This window comes from Manis javanica, chromosome X (genome assembly GCF_040802235.1).
Source record: "Manis javanica isolate MJ-LG chromosome X, MJ_LKY, whole genome shotgun sequence".
Taxonomy (NCBI): domain Eukaryota; kingdom Metazoa; phylum Chordata; class Mammalia; order Pholidota; family Manidae; genus Manis; species Manis javanica.
This window is the reverse complement of record NC_133174.1, coordinates 31,406,211-31,429,927: the sequence shown is the minus strand read 5'-3', so window position 1 is coordinate 31,429,927 and position 23,717 is coordinate 31,406,211. Positions and strand designations below refer to the sequence as shown.

At 38.4% G+C, this 23,717-nt stretch overlaps 1 protein-coding gene across 3 annotated transcripts in view; it reads left to right on the top strand.

Annotated features, from left to right (window-relative positions):
* LOC108406351 (X-linked retinitis pigmentosa GTPase regulator) overlaps nucleotides 1-950 on the top strand; it is a 50,763-nt gene extending 49,813 nt beyond the window's left edge. The window contains exon 18 of one of the 3 annotated variants that reach the window (XM_037001543.2): nucleotides 263-950. In XM_037001543.2, coding sequence (XP_036857438.1) covers nucleotides 263-469 — 207 coding nt within the window. In that variant the 3' untranslated portion in view covers nucleotides 470-950. The remainder of the gene's footprint in view (nucleotides 1-262) is intronic. The other 2 variants (XM_037001542.2, XM_017675020.3) reach the window with 2 other exon arrangements.
* Nucleotides 951-23,717: the final 22,767 nt, after the last annotated feature.

The window sequence follows — 23,717 nt, the reverse complement described above, 5'->3', positions numbered from 1 at the left end:
AAAAATGATAATATATTACCAAGGCACTGATAGTGTTGAAGGTTAAATCCTGAAAGGTCTTGTTTTAGGGAGGAATTATTATTGCCATTGGTAAAAAAAAAAAAAAGGATGAGAGATTCTAAGAATGCACCATTGTACATGTGGTGCCCCCATAAGGATGTGATGAAATAATATTAAGACTTGTGAAAATTATACCCCCTAAATACTAATAAGTGAATATTTCACTTACTGAAATGAATTTTTGTATGTGGGTTTTTTCCAGATTTCCTTGTTTCAAAGGATATTATCGATAAATCAGAAAACTACAAAGAGTAATAATGAGCCACTACGAGAAAAAAAGCCAACAGGAGATCAAATAGCTGTTAAAAGCAACAATGAAGATGCCAACCAGATCCACATGGGGCAAAACCATCAGGATACTTTACCCCCAGATATGAAGAGAACATCTAAATATTGTACAGTACTATAAACATATATTCATGGTCACCAAACACTGTAATTTAAACTGGAAAAACACTGACTTCTGAATAAAAGCTTCTGGTAACAGAGTTTTAAATATATAAGTTAATAATTTCTCCTATTTGGTTTGACTGGTACAACCAGTTTTGATATTTATGTATGCAACTGTTTTTGACAAGCAGTTTCAAAATATGTGCATCTCAAACTCTTCTTCAAGGGTTGTGCCTTTAACTGTTCAGTGTTGCAATAAAAAATATATTTTTATATGTGAGGGTTAAATTAAGATATTTCATAGTTTTTACTTCTTTATAATTTCACAGGGAAATATTTGCAATCTCAACACTATAACAGTTTTTAATGTATTTGCAATTTTTCAAAACTGAGTCAAAACTGTTGTTAGTGAACATACTTTAATAAACTATGTCTGGTTGTTTCCACTAAGTGAATCTGGTCCATTTGAATGGGTAAATATGAATAAACTTTGGAGGCATTTGGAGTTATCAGTTGACAGGATGAAGGCAAAAAATCTAATTTTTAAATAGTGAGAGATGCAAAATATATTTGCCTCTGAGTAAAGAAAACTGTAAACAGTACATCTTTGTGGAAAGCTGTTGAAATTTCTTCCTGCTTCCCATACCTTTGTTTAGGGAGATGCTTTGGTATGAAAATATTGAATATTATCTGGTGTGATCCTGAGTGTTTGACCATGCCACAGATCACCACCATGGGAGAACCAAACACAGCCAGGCTTGCTCATTTCAGCTGTGTCTAGCATTGACAGTGGAAACCAAGGTTAACTCCATTACACAGTGCTCTACCACAAGGAATAGGAAGGGTAAAGCTGTCAGGTATCCTCTGATAGAGACATTGCTTTCCTAGGCTCACAGGTGCTACTTATTTAATGGAGCAAACTACTTTCATTTGCCCCATTCCAGCTTCTGACTAAAATATTTTTATTCTTCACTCACAGTGAACATTACCTCATCTAAACAAAGAGAAAAAGAACTCCATTTTTTTTATTTCATGCACAGAGGTTGTATGGATGTTAGTCTAGAGCATATGTGATTTTTTTTCATTGTCCTTTTTTTTTTTTCATTTTGGTATCATTAATGTACAATTACATGAGCAATATTATGGTTACTAGACTCCCCCCATTATCAAGTCCCCACCACATTCCCCATTACAGTCACTGTCCATCAGTGCAGTAAGATGCTGTAGAGTCACTACTTGTCTTCTTTGTGTTATACTGCCTTCCCTGTGCAACCCCCCACTACATTGTCTGTGCTAATCATAATGCCCCCTTTTCCCCATTATCCCTCCTTTCCCACCCATCCTCCCAAGTCCCTTTACCTTTTGTAACTGTTAGTCCATTCTTGGGATCTGTGAGTCTTCTGCTGTTTTGCTCCTTCAGTTTTTTCTTTGTTGTTATACTCCACAGATGAGTGAAATCATTTGATACTTGTCTTTCTCCCCCTGGCTTATTTCACTGAGCATAATACCCTCTAGCTCCATCCATGTTGTTGCAAATGGTAGGATTTGTTTTCTTCTTATGGCTGAATAATATTCCATTGTGTATATCTACCACGTCTTCTTTATCCATTCATCTACTGATGGACACTTAGGTTGCTTCCATGTCTTGGCTATTGTAAACAGTGCAGCGATAAACATAGGGGTGCATCTGTCTTTTTCAAACTGGGTTGCTGCATTCTTATGGTAAATTCCTAGGAGTGGAAATCCTGGGTCAGATGGTATTTCTATTTTTAGTTTTTTGAGGAACCTCCATACTGCTTTCCACAATGGTTGAACTAATTTACATTCCCACCAGCAATGTAGGAGGGTTCCCCTTTCTCCACATTCTCGCCAACATTTGTTGTTGTTTGTCTTTTGGATGGTGCCCATCGTAATTGCTGTGAAGTGATATCTCATTGTGGTTTTAATTTGCATTTCTCTGATTAGTGATGTGGAGCATCTTTTCATGTGTCTTTTGGCCATCTGAATTTCTTCTTTGGAGAAGTGTCTATTCAGCTCCTCTGCCCATTTTTAATTGGGTTACTTGCTTTTTGTTTGTTGAGGTGCATGAGCTCTTTATGTATTTTGAATGTCAATCCCTTATCAGATATGTCACTTATGAATATATTCTCCCATACTGTAGGATGTCTTTTTGTTCTACTGATGGTGTCCTTTGCTGTACAGAAGCTTTTTAGTTTGGTATAGTCCCACTTGTTCATTTTTGCTTTTGTTTCCCTTGCCCAGGGAGATATGTTCATGAAGAAGTTGCTCATGTTTATGTCCAAGAGATTTTTGCCTATGTTTTTTTCTAAGAGCTTTATGGTTTCATGACTTAAATTCAGGTCTTTGACCCATTTCGAGTTTACTCTTGTGTATGGGGTTAGACAATAATTGAGATTCATTCTCTTACATGTAGCTGTCCAGTTTTGCCAACACCAGCTGTTGAAGAGGCTGTCATTTCCCCACTGTATATCCATCATTTCTTTATCATATATTAATTGACCATATATGCTTGGGTTAATATCTGGACTCTCTATTCTGTTCCACTGGTTTATGAGTCTTGATTACTGTGGCTCTGTAGTAGAGCTTGAAGTTGGGAAGTGAGATCCCCTCTGCTTTATTCTTCCTTCTCAGGATTGCTTTGCCTATTTGGGGTCTTTTGTGGTACCATATGAATGTTAGAACTATTTGTTCCAGTTCGTTGAAGAATGCTGTCAGTATTTTGATAGGGGTTGCATTGAATCTGTAGATTGCTTTAGGCAGGATGGCCATTTTGACAATATTAATTCTTCCTACCAAAAAGCATGGAATGTACTTCCATTTGTTAGTATCCTCTTTAATTTCTCTTAAGAGTTTCTTGTAGTATTCAGGGTATAGATCTTTCACTTCCATGGTTAGGTTTATTCCTAGGTATTTTATTCTTTTTGGCGCAATCGTGAATGGAATTGTTTTCCTGATTTCTCTTTCTGCTAGTTCATCTTTAGTGTATAGGAATGCAACAGATTTCTGTGTATTAATTTTTTATCCTACAACTTTGCTGAATTCAGATACTAGTTTTAGTAGTTTTGAAGTGGATTCTTTAGGGTTTTTTATGTACAATATCGTGTCATCTGCAAACAGTGACAGTTTAACTTCTTCCTTACCAATCTGGATGCATTTTATTTCTTTGTGTTGTGTGACCTCCAGGCTAGGACCTCCAGGGCCATGTTGAATAAAAGCAGGGAGAGTGGGCATCCTTGTCTTGTTCCTGATCTTAGGTGAAAAGTTTCAGCTTCTCACTGTTCAGTATGATGTTGGCTGTGGGTTTGTCACATATGGCCTTTATTATGTTGAGATACTTCCCTCTATAACCATTTTGTTGAGAGTTTTTATCATGAATGGGTGTTGAATTTTGTCAAATGCTTTTTCAGCATCTATGGAGATGATCGTGTGGTTTTTGTCCTCCTTTTTGTTGATGTGGTGGATGATGTTGATTGATTCTTGAATGTCTTACCATCCTTACATCCGGGAGATGAATCCCACTTGATCATGGGGTATGATCCCCTTGATGTATTTTTGAATTCAGTTTGCTAATATTTTGTTGAGTATTTTTGCATCTGTGTTCATCAGGGATATTGGTCTGTAGTTTTCTTTTTTTGTGGTGTCTTTGCCTGGTTTTGGTATTAGAGTGATGCTGGCTTCATAGAAGGAGTTTGGGAGTATTCCCTCCTCTTCTATTTTTTGGAAAACTTAAAGGAGAATAGGTATTATGTCTTCTCTAAATGTCTGATAAAATTCAGTGGTGAATTCATCTGATCCAGGGGTTTTGTTCTTGGGTAGTTTTTTGATTACCGCTTCAATTTCCTTGCTGGTAATTGGTCTGTTTAGATTTTCTGTTTCTTCCTGCGTCAGTCTTGGTAGGTTATATTTTTCTAGAAAGTTGTCCATTTCTTCTGTTATCCAGTTTGTTAGTATATAGATTTTCATAGTATTCTCTAATAATTCTTTGTATTTTTGTGGTGTCTGTTGTGATTTTTCCTTTCTCATTTCTGATTCTGTTTATGTGTGTAGATTCTCTTTTTCTCTTAATAATTCTGGCTAGGGGTTTATCAATTTTGTTTGTTTTCTCAAAGAACCAGCTCTTGGTTTCTTTAATTAATTTTTTCTCTTGTTTTATTCTTCTCAATTTTATTTATTTCTTCTCTGATCTTTATTATGTCCCTCCTTCTGACTTTAGGCCTCATTTGTTCTTCTTTTTCCACTTTCAATAATTGTGAATTTAGACTATTCATTTGGGATTGTTCTTCCTTCTTTAAATAGGCCTAGATTGCTATATACTGTCCTCTTAGAACTGCCTTTGCTGTGTTCCACAGAAGTTGGGGTGTTGTACTGTTGTTTTCATTTGTCTCCATATATTGCTTGATCTCTGTTTTAATTTGATCATTGATCCATTGATTATTTAGGAGCATGTTGTTAAGCCGCCATGTGTTTGTGAGCCTTTTGTTTTCTTTGTACAATTTATTTCTAGTTTTATACCTTTGTGATCTGAGAAGTTGGTTGGTACAATTTCAATCTTTGAATTTACTGAGGCTCTTTTTGTGGCCTTGTATATGGTCTGTTTTGGAAAGTGTTCCATGTGCACTTAGAAGCATGTGTATCCTGCTGCTTTTGGGTGTAGAGTTCTGTAGATGTCTATTAGGTCCATCTGTTCTCGTGTGTTGTTCAGTACCTCTGTGTCCTTGCTTATTTTCTGTCTGGCTGATCTGTCCTTTAGAGTGAGTGGTGTGTTGAAGTCTCCTAAAATGAATGCATTGCATTCTGTTTTCTCCTTTAATTCTGTTAGTATTTGTTTCATATATGTCAGTGCTCCTATGTTGGGTGCATAGCTATTTATAATGGTTATATCTTCTTGTTGGACTGATCCCTTTATCATTATGTAACATTCTTCTTTATCTCTTGTTACTTTCTTTGTTTTGAAGTCTTTTTTGTCTGATACTAATACTGCAACACCTGCTTTTTTCTCCCTATTGTTTGCATGAAATATCTTTTTCCATTCCTTGACTTTTAGTCTGTGTATATCTTTGGGTTTGAGGTGAGTCTCTTGTAAGCAGCATATAGATGGGTTTTGCTTTTTTATCCATTCCATTACTCTCTGTCTTTTGATTGGTGCATTCAGTCCATTTACATTTAGGGTGATTGTCGTTAGATATATACTTATTGCCACTGCAGACTTTGGATTCTTGGTTACCAAAGGTTCAAGGGTAGCTTCTTTACTATCTGCCTGTCTAACTTAACTCACTTATTATGCTATTATAAACACAGTCTGATGATTCTTTATTTCTCTCCCTTCTTTTTCTTCCTCCTCCACTCTTTATATGTTGTGTTTTATTCTGTACCATTTTGTGTTTCCTTTGACTAATTTTGTGGATAGCTGTTTTATTTTGTATTTATTTTGTATTTGGTCAGTCTACTTTCTTTGCTGTGGTTTTATTTTCTCTGGTGACATCTGTTTAGCCTTAGGAGTACTTCCATCTAAAGCAATCCCTTTAAAATACACTCTAGAGATAGTTTGTGGGAGGTAAATTCCCTCAACTTTTGCTTATCTGTTAATTGTTTAATCCCTCATTCAAATTTAAATGATAATCTTTCTGGATAGAGTATTTTCTGTTTGAGGCCCTTCTGTTTCATTGCATTAAATATATCATGCCATTCCCTTCTGGCCTGTAAGGTTTCTGCTGAGAAGTCTGATGATAGCCTGATGGGTTTTCCTTTGTAGGTAATCTTTTTTCTGTCTCTGGCTGCCTTTAATACTCTGTCCTTGTCTTTGATCTTTGCCATTTTAATTATTATATGTCTTGGTGTTGTCCTCCTTGGGTACCTTGTGTTGGTAGATCTGTGGACTTCCATAGTCTGAGAGACTATCTCCTTTCTAAGATTGGGGAAGTTTTCAGGAATTATTTCTTCAAAGACACTTTCTATCCCTTTTTCTCTCTCTTCTTCTGGTACCCCTATAATGCAAATATTGTTCTGTCTGGATTGGTCACACAGTTCTCTTAATATTCTTTCATTACTAGAGATCCTTTTTTCTCTCTCTACCTCAGCTTCTCTGTATTCCTGTTCTCTGTTTTCAATTCCATAATAGTCTCTTCCACCTCATCCAGACTGCTCTTAAATCCCTCCATTGTTTGTTTCATTTCTGTTATCTCCCTCTGGAATTCATCCCTTAGCTCTTGTGTATTTCTCTGTAGCTCCATCAACATGCTTATGACTTTTATTTTGAATTCTTTTTCAGTAAGATTGGTGATTTCAGTCTCAACAGGCCCTCTATCTGGTGTTTGAGGGATTTTGGACTGAACAAGGTTCTTCTACCTTTTCATTGCAATGGAAGTGATTGCCGGTGAGTGGGGTGTGTGTCATGTGGGAGAACAACATCCCTTCCTGATTGCCAGTCACCTTGCCCATCTCTGCTGCCTGTGCCAGTCAACCACACTCAGGGAGTAGGTTCTGGGTTAATCCCCTGAGCTGCTGTGAGTGGGGAGGCCCTCAGGATGGCCTAGAGCACTGGCGGGGGTCGCATGTGACCTTCATGTGTTCTCCCACAAGAGTGGCACCCCTTAGTGCTTTTGGGACTCTGTGCCAGTCTCTGCTGCCTGTGCTGGGCAACCGCATGCAGGGAGCAGCCTCTGGGTTGATCCCCTGAGCTGCTGTGGGTGGAGCATCCCTTGGGATGTCCTGGGGCACTGGCAGTGGTTGCATGTGAGCAGCGTGTGTTCACAGTGAGAAAAGAGCCCCCATGTGCTTCCTGGACTCTGCGCCAGTTTCTTCTGCTGTGCCATTCAACCGAGTGCAGGTGGCAGCCTTTGGGTTAATCCCCTGAGCTGCCCTGAGCAGGGCAGCCCTCAGGATGGCCTAGGGCACTGGGGGTGGTTGCAGGCAATCAGCACATGTTTGCCATGAGAGCAGAGCCCCTACTTGTTTTCCAAACTCTGCGCCGGCTTCCTCTGTGTGTGCCACTCGACCGCATGCAGGGGGCTGCCTCTAGGTTAATCCCCTGAGCTTCCATGGGTGGGTGGCCCTTGGGATTGCCTAGGCTACTGGCAGGGGTTGCAGGCAAGCAGCACATGTTCACCATGAGAATAAAGCCTCTTTGTGCCTTCTGGACTTTGCGCCAGTCTCCACTATCTGTATTGGTCGATTGCAGGTAGAGGGCAGCCTCTGGGTCTGGTCTGATTAGCTGCATGCTGTTAGAAGCCTCTGTATGGTTGCTGTGGGTGGGACTGCTTCCCAGTTGCTCCACAGCAATGGCAGGTCTGCCGGTTTGCTTGCAGTGCCAGTGGGGGGGAATGAATGGCAGGCTGCTTATCGCTGTGAGGGGCTTTGGTGCTGCGTTGCCACCCAGGGGGTTAGGGCACCTGAAGCTCCTTAAAGTTCCCAGCCTGCTGGTCTGGGTGTGACAGGACAATTTTGCCCACCTGTTAAACCCTTGTTCCTTTAAGAGTTTTAACGAACCTGCTTTTCTTTTTTCCCAGGGCAGCCAGCTGTGGGAATCTGTTCTCAGTATTAGTCTCGGATTTTGCTTTTACGTACCTCTAATATCCAGTACACCATGCAATGTGTGTCTGTGCTCCCAGTGCAGATTACTAGGGCTGTTTATTTAGCAGTCCTGTGCTTCCACTCCCTCCTCACTCCGACTCCTTTCTTCCTGCTGGTGAGCTGGGGTGGAGGGAGTGCTCAGGTCCCATCAGGTCACAGCTTTGTATCTTACCCTTTTCATGAGATGTTGAGTTCTTGCAGATGTAGTTGTAGCCTGGTTGATGTACTGCCTTCTGGTCACTCTTTTAGGAATAGTTGTATTTGCTGTATTTTCAAAATATATATGGTTTTCGGAGGAGATTTCCACCACCCTACTCATGCCGCCATCTTGAGAATCTCCCTAGAGCAGATGTGATTTTGAAGTCTTACTTTGTGTAAATGTTACATTTAGTAGAATTCTAATTTTGCTATTGCCATTTTAGTACTAGTACTATATGTAGTACTATTATTGCAAAACTACTTTAACAAAATTTAAACTATAGGAGCTGAGTGTAAATAAAGCTCACATGTGGTACTAAGACCTACCAGTCATGGTAGGCAGAATTCTAAGTTGGTCCCAAGGTACCCATTTGCTGGTACACTTGCCTGGAAGTATCACTTCCTCCTGAGTGTGGGCAGGACCAGTGAATATGATGAGATATCACTGTATTGCTTAGATTACATTATATGGAAAAATAGAAAGATTTTGCAGATGTTATTAAAATTCCTAGTTAGTTAGCTTTAAGCAAATGGGAGGTAATCTTAGATGGGCTTGACCTAATCAGGTGAGCCCTTTCAGAGAGGCTCTGAAAGTCAGACACGGAAGAAGTCATAGTGATTCAAAGCAGCAAAGATGCTCTCCTGTTGGCCTTGAAGTAGCAAACTGATAAATTACAGAGAGGCCCATGTGCCAGGGAATGGTGGAAAGCCTCTAGGATCTGAAGCCCTTCATCCTACAACTGCAAGGCATGGAATGCAGCAGACAACCAGGAAGCCTGGAAGATGAACCCAGTCCACATATTAGACTGCAGCCCTGGGTGTCACTTTGATTGCATCTTTCTGAGGCCCTGAGCAGAGGAAACAGTGCCCAGGCTCCTGACCCATGAAAATTGTGAGATAATAAATATATGTAGTCTTAATCTACCAAGTTTATGGTAACTTGTTGTGCAGTAATAGAAACTAATACCAGTTTTATGCTGGGGAAATGCCTATGTGGTAACTCCCTTCATCAAAGCCAGCAAGGGAATTAAGAAAGACTACTAGCAAGACAGGGATCACAGTCTTAGGGAACATAGTGACATCTCTCATCTTTGATGTATTCTGTTGATTAGGAGCAAGTCACAAGTCCCACCCACACTCAAAATGAGGACATGACACGAGGGCATTGAAGAGCAAGGGACAAAGATCATGGGGACCAGTTTAGAGCCTACCCACCATACCAGTCATTTGGCTGGCCATTGAAAAGGAGAAAGGGGTAGTTTAAAGACCAAAGAAAGGTTTAAGTCAAAGCACATGGAAGAGGTGGTGTGAGACAAGCATAACCAAACTGATAAAGTATCTCTGGTTTTTCAGAGGTCTCAAAGCAATTCAGATTTTTTAATAAGATGGTTGGAGAGAATCGTCAATACCAACAGTTAATTTCAGTGGTACAAGTAAACACTTTTTAAAAGCCATTATAAAAACACTATACCAGCCATAGGCCCTTGGATTGTAAATGCCTGTATTATATTTATTTTCTTTTTTTATTGAAGTATGATTGATATGCAATATTACATTGGTTTCAAGTATACAGCATAGTGATTCCATAGTTATCTACATTATTAAATACCCCAATTAGTGTACTTTCTGTCAACATAGAAAGGTATTACAGTATTATTGACTGTATTTTCTATGCTGTTCTTTCATCCCTGTGACTATTTTATAATTGAAGTTTTGTGCCTCTTCATCTCTTAACCTATTTCACCTCCCACCCTAACTCCCACCCCAAAACCCACCCCCACAGTAACCACCAGTCTCTTCTCAGTGTGAGTCTATTTCTGTTTTGCACATTTGTTTTGTATATTTATTTTCTAAATTTGGTTTCATATCTAGCTTTGACTTTGAAGAAATACCGAGCACTTCCTATGTGCCAGATAATTATGCTAGAAACTAAGGAAATAGACTCACAGTTACGTGGGAATAAAAGGAGGAAAATAGAACATGATTCTGCATTATCAATTGGAGATAGTAGGACAGTTTTAAGACCTAACTTTCCTCATTGGATGAATAGGAAATTAGTGAACATTAAGTTTAAACACAAAAAAAAGCTAAGCTAACATATTTGAGAACTCTTAAAAACAGAAGAGATCACTGATAGAATTGAATAGAATGACCAATTCATACTACTTTCAAAAATAAAAGGAGTCACATTTACTGATAATTTTATAGCTTTAATAAAAAGTGAAATTATTTATCTTAATTCCCAAATAATTCATCTTCATTATGTTTTCCATTAATTTCTTTTTCCTCTCTATAATAATGTTGCTTTGGATATTTCTTACTGACCTTTTTGAGACCTAAAAATAGAATTTGTTGACTTGAACATTAGGAGGTCACTGACATTGTTCAGATTGTTATTGACCAAATATTAGAGACCAAAATGTCAGTACTGGTAGGATTTTTAAGGTATTATGAAAGAGTGTACAAATCCATGTTAAAACATGAGAGATGAAGAAAAAATTGTAGTCACTAAGACCCTCCTGTACATAAAGAAACTATATAGTTCTGGAAGGTGCTTGTATTAGTTTCCTGGGAATTCTGTAACTAAATACTATAAACTGAGTGGCTTAAAACAACACAAAGTTATTGTCTCATAGTCCTGGAGAAGTCTCAAATTAAGTTGTCGGCAAGTCTATGTTCCCTGTGGAGATATTAGGGAAGTTCCATGCCTCTCTCCTAACTTTGGTAGCCTCAGGCATTCCTCAGCCTGTAGATACATCACTCTAATCCTTCATCTTCACATGTCATTCTCCTTATGTATCTTCACATTTTCTCCTGTGCATGTCTAGCCCCATTTCCAAAATTTCTTCTTTTTATACGGAGAGCAGTCATATTGGATTAGAAACCACCCTAAGGACCACATTTTAACTTGACCTCCTTAAAGGTCAAATTTCCAAATAAAATCACATTCTGAGGTAGTAGGGGTTAGAACTTCAACATATCTTTTACAGGAGACACAATTCAACCCATAACAATGCTTCAATTTGAGAGCTACATACAGATCACACACAAAAAAATTCCTCAGTTGTTTATAGTCTCTAGTCTCTTACATTCTTACTATTACCTTCCTAAAATGAAAAACTCTTGCTAAATCCTGGATCTTGAATGATAAAGTATCTTCAGTGGTGACACTTTGTGATGTTAAAACTTCCATCCAGTGAGTCACTAGCTACATCAAAGAAGAAATTGTAGCAGAGTTATCTTTATCAGGATATCAGATACAGTGGGCAGATATTAAATTTAAATGATTATCTAATGAATTACCGTATTTACCATTATAGAGTTTGAATAAGGATTTATTTAAGTGATTTTATTTAAATGCTTTATTTAAAGGATTTGTTTCTCAGGAATGCATACACACATTTAAATTTAAACTCAGTTTTTTGGAGTACTTACCATATGGTTCACTGCAGTACAATTTTACTACCCATAGGCTATTATAAATCTGTAGAGGGAAAATGAAGACTTCCCATGAGCAGGAGAGACCCTGTCTGTCACAACAGAAGTACTAAACACCATCAGAAGCATCCGAAAGGGGGAAATTAGGCCAACTGGTATTATAATCATCAGGGTTGGCAACAAGAATCAAGCCAGAGTTATTATCACAGACTTCTACTCACAGGATACCCAAGTGGCAATAGAATTAGAGATGAGACTCTGAAAGATTATTTGGGTACAGAACCAGACAGAGTGCTTTATCATGCCCCTGAACTTCAATTGAGCATTTTTCTGACTGCTTTGATTTTGGGAAGCTACCAAAATTGAAAATACTTCCTTACTGAAAATTTCCTTTTTCCAGGGCACATGGTTTAAAGATTTTTCATCTGAGAGTAGTTCTTTAAAAAGCTTAGAGAATTTTTTTACACAGAACTTTAAAATATGCTTTCTTATTTACCCTGTAAGGATGAGATCAATAAGCGAAAAGCAGAGACAAATCAGAAGTTTGGAGAATCTTCATCTGAGGATCAGGATATTTCACTGAATTGAAGAAAAAATGTATTTAAACCAGGAGTCACATAACTAATATATTTTCAGGGGCTACCCAGATATGCATATTAGAGCTGCTGCCACTCTGTTCTACCTAGTAATTGCTATATCTCAATATGGGGCCCCATTTTGCCAGACTCTCAGCCATCTTGAAAGAAGGTGGAATCAGGGTTTTTATATGGATAACTCATTCATGTGCATCTATGTGCATGTATTCATGCATGTATATAAAGATAGGGAGAGCCATATCATAGCTGCAGGCCAACTTTGGCCCACAGGAGCAATTAGTGACCTCTGTTTTAAACAACGTGCATTATTTTGGTGAAAGAATATTTATTTACAACTGAAGTATGTTGAAATAATTCATTAGGCCCTGGATTTATCTCAGTTGTAGTTTTCCCTAGTTTGATCTTAGATTTTAAGCAGGAAATGAGAGTTAAAGAGTCAACTGGAAAAAATAATCATTCTAAGGTAACTTTTTGTTACATACAAATGCATACTAAGCCTTCTTAGGAGTATGGGGAGTTTGGGGGTGGGGGTTTGGTGGATGATGGAGTACAACTACATTAGAACATATTGAAGTGTGACATTTCTGCTGGAAGAAGCTACATTGAAGTTAGGAGACAACAGACTAGCAGACTTAATAAACAACCTCTCCAACAATTGTGTTGGATGACTACTTTGGCATAATGTTGCTACCCAACCCTTATCACTTAAGACATAGAAAATGTTATCCTAATCCTGAAATTATTTACTGAAACTACAGCAGAAAAAGTCATCTGACCAGGGCAAGTGGCACTCCTCAGTAGTTCCACTCACTTCCATTTTGATCTGGTATGTATAATACACATATATTGTGACAGATGAGATGTCCTAAGTAAAGTTAGCAGTGGACTCTAGAACTGTAATTTTAAGGGATGTATAAATGACAGTGATACCTTTTTATTTTTACTTAAGGAAAACCTTACCTGGTTCATTCAAGGTGAAAAAAAGTTTGTTTCATTCTAGAAAACCTTTTGAGGCTTTTCAGAATCCGTCATTACAAGTAATTTGTTCAGAATGTGTCAAAATAGAACCACACTACTTTATAACATTTCACAGAATTTTCCCTATGGGCATGAAGGTCATTACAACTGAAAAGTTTTCTCTTGTGATATCTTAGTCTATCAGTTGCTTAAAATCATTAAAATTCCGTGCATAGGAATGTTTGATTTCATATTTTTAGATAACTTATATTTTCCACCTTGGTATCAAATTATGTCAATTCCTTAAGTATGATAATTTTTAATTTACTGTAATTAAGAATTATAAAAATTATGTAAAAGTGTAACTCAATTTTGGAAAACTTTAAGCATCAGATGGATTTACAAGTTGATTTTCCTCAGTAATTGCTAGATAATATACAATTTTAGAAATTAAAGCTAGAAACTTTGCTCCAATTATTAAAGCCAGTTATTAACATTGATTTTTTTAAACTTTTTATTGTGAGACATTTCAAAAATGCAGAAAATTAGAAAGATTAATATAATAAACACCTTCAAAACCATCACGTACATGTAAGCCACACTGCAAAGTTTGCATCATGTTCTACCCAGACATCCTCACATTCTAACCCTAGATACATTAGTATGCATTTCTAAAAATGACATTTTTGTACATAACTGCCAAACCAGTGTTTTTGTTTAACCAAGTTAACAGTAATTTTCTCATATGAGCTACTTACTGCCTAATCTCTTATTCAAATTACCCTTTTCTCAAAATATCTTTTAGAAGTTAGTTCATTTAAATCAAGAACCAATCAAGGTCCATTCATTGTATTAGGTTATCTTTTAAGTCTCTTTTAATCTAGAAATATTCCATCATATTTTCTTTATGTTACCTTTTTACAAATTGGGACAGTTGTCTTAAATAAGTAGTCATATGTATTTAAAGCAAATATATAGTCTGGTAATTCCTAATAAGTATTTCAGACCACCCTACCACTGGGAACAGATAGAAAAGTTGGTATCTATCTATCTATATTACACCATTTAAAAGTATCAAAGTGCTATCAAGATAGGAAAGTATTATGAGGCCAAATTTTGGGAGAAAGGAAACCCAAATAGATGTGCCTGGTGGCTGCTTTTTACCAAGAGGTTTAGTTGTGCAGAGGAGAAAAAGATGGTGGCGTGAGTAGTGCGGCAGAAATCTCCTACGAAAACCATATGTTTTTTTAAAAATACAGCAAATACAACTATTCCTGGAAGGGTGACCAGAAGTAGAATTACACCAGCCAGTCTACATCTGGAAAAAGTCAACATCTCACAGGAAAGGGTAAAGTAAAAAGTTATGACCCTGTGGGACCTGAGCACTCCCCCCACATGAGCTCACCGGTGGGAGGAAAAGAACCAGAGCAGGGAGGGAGTGGAAGCAGAGGACTGCTAAATAACCAGTCCTAGTAATCTACCCTGGAAGCACAGACACACACCGCATGGTGTACTGGATATTAAAGGAGCGGAAAAGCAAAATCCAAAACTAAGACTGCGAACAGGTTTCCACTGCCAGCTGCCCTGGGACAAAACAAAAGCAGGCGCTTTAAAAGTCTTAAAGGAGCAAGGGTTTTACTTGTGGACAAAATCGTCCTAGCACACAGCCCAGCAGGCTGGGAACTTTCAGGAGCTTCAAGTACCATATCCCCCTGGTTGGCAATGCAGCCCCAAGGCCCCTCACCACAATAAACAACCTGCTGTTCCTTCCTCTGTGCTGGAACCTGTGCGCAAACTGGCTGTCCCTGCTATTGCTGCAGACCATCTGGAGGGCACCCTTGCCTACAACAACCACACAGCTTAATGCAGAGGTTTCTCCCTTCATGGGGCTAACTGGCACAGACCCAGAGGCTGCTCCCTGCACGTGGTTATCTGGCACAGACAGCGGAGACAGGTGCAGAGACCAGGAGGCATGAAGGGGCTTTGTTCTTGCCGCAGAACACAAGCTGCTCTCCTGCAACCCCTGCCAGTGCCATAGGCCATCCTGAGGGCCACCCGGCCCATGGAAGCCTAGAGGATTAACCTAGAGGCTACTCCCTGCACAGACAGTGGAGACGGGCGCAGAGACCAGGAGCCATGGAAGGGGCTTTGTTCTCACAGCAGAATATGCACCACTTGCCTGCTACCTCCACTAGCACCCTATGCATTCCCCAGGGCCGCCTGACCCTTGGAAGCTTAGGAGATTAACCCAGAGGCTGCTCCCTGTGCACAGTTAACTGGCACAGACAGCAGAGACAGGCACAGGAACTGGCAAGCAGGAAGGGAATTTGTCCTCCCAGCTGATTCCTGCATCACTCGCCGGTGGCCACTCCCATTGCTCCAGGACCATGAAAAGGGAGAAGAACCTTGTTCAATCCAAAATCCCTCAAACACCAGAAAGAGGACTCGGTGAGACTGAGTTCACCAATCTTCCTGAAAAAGAATTCAAAATAAAAATCATAAGCATGCTGATGGAGATACAGAAAAGTATTCAAGAGCGAAGGGACAAATTCAGGAGGGAGATAGCAGAAATGAAACAAACAATAGAGGGATGTAAAAGCAGATTACATGAGGTGGAGGAGACCATTAATGGAATAGAAATCAGAGAATAGGAATACAGAGAAGCTGAGACAGAGAATAAAGGATCTCTAGGAATAAAACAATATTAAGAGAACTGTGTGACCAATCCAAATGGAACAATATTCACCTTATAGGGGTACCAGAAAAAGAGAGAGAAAAAGGGTTACAAAGTGTCTTCGAAGAAATAATTGCTGAAAACTTCCCCAGTCTGGGGAATGAAATAGTCTCTCAGGCCATGAAAGTCCACAGATCTCCAAACACAAGGGACCCAAGGAGGACAACACCAAGACACACAATTAAATTGGCAAAGATCAAGGATAAGGACAGACTATTAAAAGCAGCCAGAGAGAGAAAAACATCACACACAAAGGAAAACCCATCAGGCTATCATCAGACTTCTCAGCAGAAACCTTATAGGCCAGAAGGGAATGGCATGATATATTCAACACAATGAAACAGAAGGGCCTCAAACAAAAAATACTCTACCCAGGAAGATTATCATTTAAACTTGAAGGAGGCATTAAACAATTCCCAGATAAGCAAACGTTGAGGGAATTTACCTCCCACAAACCATCTCTAGAGTGTATTTTAAAGGGACTGCTCTAGATGTAAGTATGCCTAAGGCTAAACAGCTGTCACCACAGAAAATAAAACCACACCAAAGGCAGTAGACATACTAAATACAAACCAAATATAAAATTAAATCAGCTATCCACAAAGTCAATTAAGGGATACACAAGAATACGGAATAAAACACCTAAAATAAAGAGTGGAGGAGGAAGAAAAAGAAGGGAGAGAAATAAAGAATCATCAGACTGTGTTTATAACAGCATAATAAGTGAGTTAAATTATACTGTTAGATGGTAAAGAAGCTGCCCTTGAACCTTAGGTAATCAAGAATCCAAAGCCTGCAATGACAATAAGTACATACCTATCGATAATCACCCTAAATGTAAATGGACTGAATGCACCAATCAAAAGACACAGACTTATAAAATGGATAAAAAAGCAAGACCCATCTGTATGCAGCCTACAAGAGACCCACTTCAAACCCAAAGACATACACAGAATAAAAGTGAAGAGATAGAAAAAGATATTTCATGCAAACAATAGGGAGGAAAAAGCAGGTGTTGCAGTACTTGTACCAGACAAAATAGATATCAAAACAAAGAAAGTAACAAGAGATAAAGAAGGACATTACATAATGATAAAAAAGATCAGTCCAACAAGAGCATATTACCATTATAAATATCTATGCACCCAACACAGGAGCACCTACATATGTGAAAGAAATACTAACAGAATTAAAGGGGGAGATAGAATGCAATGCATTCATTTTAGGAGACTTCAACACACCACTCACTCCAAAGGACAGATAAGCCAGACAGAAAATAAGTAAGGACACAGAGGTACTGAACAACACATGAGAACACATGGACCTAACAGACATCTATAGAACATTCCACCCAAAAGCAGCTGGATACACATTCTTCTCAAGTGCACTTGGAACATTTTCCAGAATAAACCACATAATAGGTCACAAAAAGAGCCTCAGCAAATTCAAAAAGATTCAAAGTCTACCAACCAACTTCTCAGATCACAAAGGTATAAAACTAGAAATAAATTATACAAAGAAAATAAAAAGGCTCACAAACACATTGCGGCTTAACAACCTGCTCCTAAATAATCAATGGATCAATGACCAAATTAAAACAGAGATCAAGCAATATATGGAGACAAATGAAAGCAACAGTACAACACCCCAACTTCTGTGGAACACAGCAAAGGCAGTTCTAACAGGAAAGTATACAGCAATCCATACCTATTTAAAGAAGGAAAAACAATCCCAAATGAATAGTCTAAATTTACAATTATTGAAACTGGAAAAAGAAGAACAAATGAGGCCCAAAGTCAGTAGAAGGAGGGACATAATAAAGATTTGAGAAGAAATAAACAAAATTAAGAAGAATAAAACAATAAAAAGAATCAATGAAAGCAAGAGCTGGTTCTTTGAGAAAATGAACAAAATAGATAAACCCCCAGCCAAACTTATCAAGAAAATAAGAGAATCTACACACATAAACAGAAACAGAAATGAGAAAGGAAAAATGACTCTGGATACCAAAAAAATACAAATAATTATTAGAGATGACTATGAAAAATTATATGCTAACATCCTGGATAACCTAGAAGAAATGGACAATCTAGAAAAATACAACCTTCCGAGACAGACCCAGGAAGAAACAGAAAATATGAACAGACCAATTATAAGCAACGAAATTGAATTGGTAATCAAAAAACAACCTAAGAACAAAACTCCAAGACCAGATGGCTTCACCACTGAATTTTATCAGACATTTAGAACAGACATAATACCCATTCTCCTTAAAGTTTTCCAAAAAATAGAATGGGAGGGAAAATACTTCCAAACTCATTCTGTGAGGCCAGCATCACTCTAATACCAAAACCAGGCAAAGACACCAAAAAAAAAAAAAAATACAAACATCCTTGATGAACATAGATACAAAAAATACAGAACGAAATATTAGCAAACCGAATTCAAAAATACATCAAGAGGATAATACATCATAATCAAGTGGGATTCATCCCAGGGATGCAAGGGTGGTACAGCAATAAGGAATCCATCAATATCATCCACTCTATCAATAAAAAGTGGATTTTTTGATCACATGATCATCTCCATAGATGCTGAAAAAGCATTCGACAAAATTCAACATCCATTCATGATAAAAACTCTCAACAAAATGGGCACAGAGGGCAAGTACCTCAACATAATAAAGGCCATACATGATAAACCCACAGCTAACATCATACTGAACAGCAAGAGGCTGAAAACTTTTCCTCTGAGATCGGGAACAAGATAGGGATGCCCACTCTCCCCACTGTTATTCAACATAGTACTGGAGGTCCTAGCCATGGCAATTAGACAAAACAAAGAAATACAAGGAATCCAGATTGGTAAAGAAGAAGTCAAACTGTCACTGTTTGCAGATGACATGATATTGTACAAAAACCCTAAAGACTCTACTCCAAAACTACTAGAACTAATATTGGAATTCAGCAAATTTGCAGGATACAAAATTAATACACAGTAATCTGTAGCTTTCCTATACACTAACAATGAACTAATAGAAAGAGAAATCAGAAAAACAGTTCCATTCACAGTAGCATCAAAAAGAATAAAATACCTAGGAATAAACCTAACCAAGGAAGTGAAAGACCTATACCCTGAAAACTACAAGACACTCTTAAGAGAAATTAAAGAGGACACTAACAAATGGAAACTCATCCCATGCTCCTGGCTAGGAAGAATTAATATCATCAAAATGGCCATCCTGGCCAAAGCAATATATAGATTTGATGCAATCCCTATCAAATTACCAACAGCATTCTTCAATGAACTGGAACAAATAGTTCAAAAATTTATATGGAACCGCCAAAGACCCCAAATAGCCAAAGCAACCCTGAGAAGGAAGAATAAAGTGGGGGGAATCTCGCTCCCCAACTTCAGGCTCTAGTACAAAGCCACAGTAATCAAGACAATTTGGTACTGGCACACAAACAGAACCACGGACCAGTGGAACAGAATAGAGACTCCAAACATATATGGCCAATTAATATATGACAAAGGAGCCATGGACATACAATGGGGAAATGACAGTCTCTTCAACAGATGGTGCTGGCAAAACTGGACAGCTACATGTAAGAGAATGAAACTGGATCACTGTCTAACCCCATACACAAAAGTAAATTTGAAATGGATCAAAGACCTGAATGTAAGTCATGAAACCATAAAACTCTTAGAAAAAAACAGAGGCAAAAATCTCATGGACATAAACATGAATGACCTCTTCTTGAACATATCTCCCCGGACAAGGAAAACAAAAGCAAAAATGAACAAGTGGGACTATATCAAGCTAAAAAGCTTCTGTACAGCAAAGGACACCATCAATAGAACAAAAAGGTATCCTACAGTATGGGAGAATGTATTCATAAATGACAGATCTGATAAAGGGTTGACATCCAAAATATATAAAGAGCTCACACACCTCAACAAACAAAAAGCAAATAATCCAATTAAAAAATGGGCAGAGGAGCTGAATAGACAGTTTTCTAAAGAAGAAATTCAGATGGCCAACAGACACATGAAAAGATGCTCCACATCGCTTGTCATCAGAGAAATGCAAATTAAAACCACAATGAGATATCACCTCACACTAGTAAGGATCGCCATCATCGAAAAGACAAACAACAACAAATGTTGGCGAGGTTGTGGAGAAAGGGGAATCCTCCTACACTGCTGGTGGGAATGTAAATTAGTTCAACCATTGCGGAAAGCAGTATGGAGGTTCCTCAAAAAGCTCAAAATAGAAATACCATTTGACCCAGGAATTCCACTTCTAGGAATTTACCCTAAGAATGCAGCAGCCCAGTTTGAAAAAGACAGATGCACCCCTGTGTTTATCGCAGCACTGTTTACAATAGCCAAGACATGGAAGCAACCTAAGTGTCCATCAGTAGATGAATGGATATAGAAGATGTGGTACATATACACAATGGAATATTATTCAGCCATAAGAAGAAAACAAATCCTACCATTTGCAACAACATGGATGGAGCTAGAGGGTATTATGCTCAGTGAAATAAGCCAGGCAGAGAAAGACAAGTACCAAATGATTTCACTCATCTGTGGAGTATAAGAACAAAGGAAAAACGGAAGGAACAAAACAGCAGCAGAATCACAGAACCCAAGAATGGACTAACAGTTACCAAAGGGAAAGGGACTGGAGATGATGGGTGGGAAGGGAGGGACCAGGGTGGGGAAAAAGAAAGGGGGCCTTATGATTAGCATTTATAGTGTGTGTGGGGCACGGGAAGGACTGTGCAACACAGAGAAGACAAGTAGTGATTTTACAGCATCTTACTACGCTGAAGGACAGTGACTGTGAAGGGGTATGTGGGGGGGACTTGGTGAAGGGGGGAGCCTAGTAAACATAATGTTCTTCGTGTAATTGTAGATTAATGATACCAAAATTAGAAAAAATAAAATAATTTTAAAAAAAGAAATGAACTCAAATATTCAAGAAGCAGTACAAACTCCCAGCAGGAAAAATATAAACCCACACCAGTGCAATTCATTACAAAACCATTTAATGCTTATCACGAAGTAGGACTCCATTTGTTATGTTTCTTGACATTTTTTAAGCCAACCTCTCCCTTTTACCCTTCTGCTCCCCATCTGGGCCAGCAAACAAGAAAGCATAGGTCCTCTCTCCTTTGGCACCAGTTGGAAGTTCAAACCTCAGCCTGCATGCAGGACCCTTACTCCAGCCCCACACCCCACACCCTAAGCACAAACACTCCACGCCAGTCTTCTTTCCCTACTCTCTCAAGCTGTTTTCAGATGAGCTTGGCAAGGCTGCCCTGCCCTCCCCAGTAAGCCTCACTGTGTGTATAATAACCTTTTCCTACCTTCTGAGTATGTGTGTGGCCTCACCAGTTTTGCCATTAGAAGTAAATCTAAAGTGGAGCGTTCATTTCACCCACACTACCACAAAGACAAGAATATTGAAAGTAATCAGGATAAATGTTCTGTTACCTCAAAAGGAACATTTAACATTTATAACTGCCTTGTCAATCAAAACAGCGAACTCCAGCAGATAATCGAACAACTTTGTTGAATGTGCTGAAAGAAAACAACTGCCAAATTAGAATTCAATGTCCGGAGAAACTTTGTTTCAGAAATTAGGTTAATAAAGGCATTTTAAGAAAAAAAGTGGTACTTGTCCCTATCACGCCTACACGAAAGTAATACTAGAGGTTTTTGTTCCCCTGAGGCAGTATTCTCCACCAGGGGGGGGCAATATTTGGAGACATTTTTGATTGTCTCAGTGTGGGGAGAATGTTACTGCCATATAATCTGTAGAGGCTGTTGATGCTGCTAACAGCCTGCAGTGCAAAGGACAGCCCCCCAGATAAATGAATTATCCAGTGCAAAGTGTTAATAGTGCTGAAGTTGAAAAAACCTGCCCTAGAGAAAGGAAAACTTAGGATCACACAAAAAACAGTGCACAAATGTTAAAGCAGGTCTAGTCACAATCTCTAAAACCTGGAAACTACCCAAATATCTCCAACATTGCATGGACAGCAAGTTGTATCAGATCCCAACAATGGAATATTACTCAACATTAAAAAGGAAGAAAGTATTTGTACATGCAACATGAATGAATCACAGAAGCATTATACTGAGTGAATGAAACCAGTCTCAACAGGTTACCTATGTATGATTACATTTCTATGACATTCTTAGAAAGAAAAGTGCAGTGTCAACAAAAGGATATTATGAGGCGGATTTTTAGAGTGATAAACTGTTCTGCATCCTGATTTTGGTGGCATTGCCTGAGAATATACACATGTAAAATTCATGGAACTATACACCCCAAAAAGGTCAATTTTGTCACATGGTAATGTTTTAAATATAGTCAAAATATACTTAAAAACCTAATTCAGTCAAATGAATTATATGTACCCAAAACAGTGAGGCCTGATAACCTAGCTTGACCTAAAGGTTAAATGTGGATTATCATAGGCTAGTGGTTCTTAGCCAGGGGTATATGCAAAACAGGAAAGTTTTTTAATATAAGTGCCTATGCCTTACCTAGTTCTGATTCACTAAATCAAGACTAGGCCTTGGACCAGGGCCTGTTTTAAAATAGCTTCATAGGTAATTGTGATGTACCATTGAATACAGAATAACTGAACTGAAAAATCACTACAAAACTTCAGAATGTTATTTCTCACAAGCAAACTACTACAACTAGACACTAAAAATTTCCACATTATTTTCTCTTAAAGATACTGGTTTTATAAGTCTACGTGATCTGATTGCTGTAACAAAAGCCCAAAATCTGAGTTGTTCAACACATTTATTTTTTCGTCATGTGAAAATACACCAAGAGTGAACAGATAGACTTGCACCAAACAGTATTTCAGGGACCTTGTCTCTTATCATTTGGTGACTTTGGTATTCCCTTTATGTCTTAGCATCCTCTAAGCTTGGAAGTTATATATATATCACTTCTGCCCACAGCCCATTGGCATTCAGTGGTGTGTGCCCGACTTACTGCAAAGGAAATTGAAAATGTAGTGTAATCATGAGCCCAGGAAAACAAGGAATCTACCACAATCGAATATACTTACTCTATGTGCCAATGAAGGGCATGTCTATGTGCTTTCACAATGAACTGAGTGAAGGAATAATGGACTATTTTATACTTCTTATAATTTAAACCTCATCTTAAAAACAATTCAAGCAACACAAAACAGTCAAATTTCCAAAACATAGTGGTATGTTTCTAAGAATACTAGAAAATACATAAGAGTTTAACTGAGTCCCAAATTCCCTTTTGCCAGTATAAGTACAAACTAGCTTCAGATGAATGGACACAACTTAGCCAGACTCTTTGACCTTTTTATTTTACTTACTACTTCCAATAAGTCTCTTACACATGACCTCCAAGAACTCAGGAGCTTGTCTTGTCCTCTAGGTTTTGTTTGGTAGTGTGTTCTCCTCCAGAGCACTCAGTAAAGATCTACTTGGATGTTTCCTCCCTTCCTACCTTCCACACACATAGTCATGTGCACTTGAAAAAATTCCACTCACTGCCCATTCATTATTACAGTATATGAAAATATTATCCGTAGCCATAACATGTGCCAAAAGTCATCACATATGATAAATTGGATGTGGTCAGTGGGATGGCGTCACAGAAGTACTCCCCGAATGCACACATGGAATATCCCATAGCCCATTCTTCACTCTCTACTTAAGTGCTAGCAAAATGATGC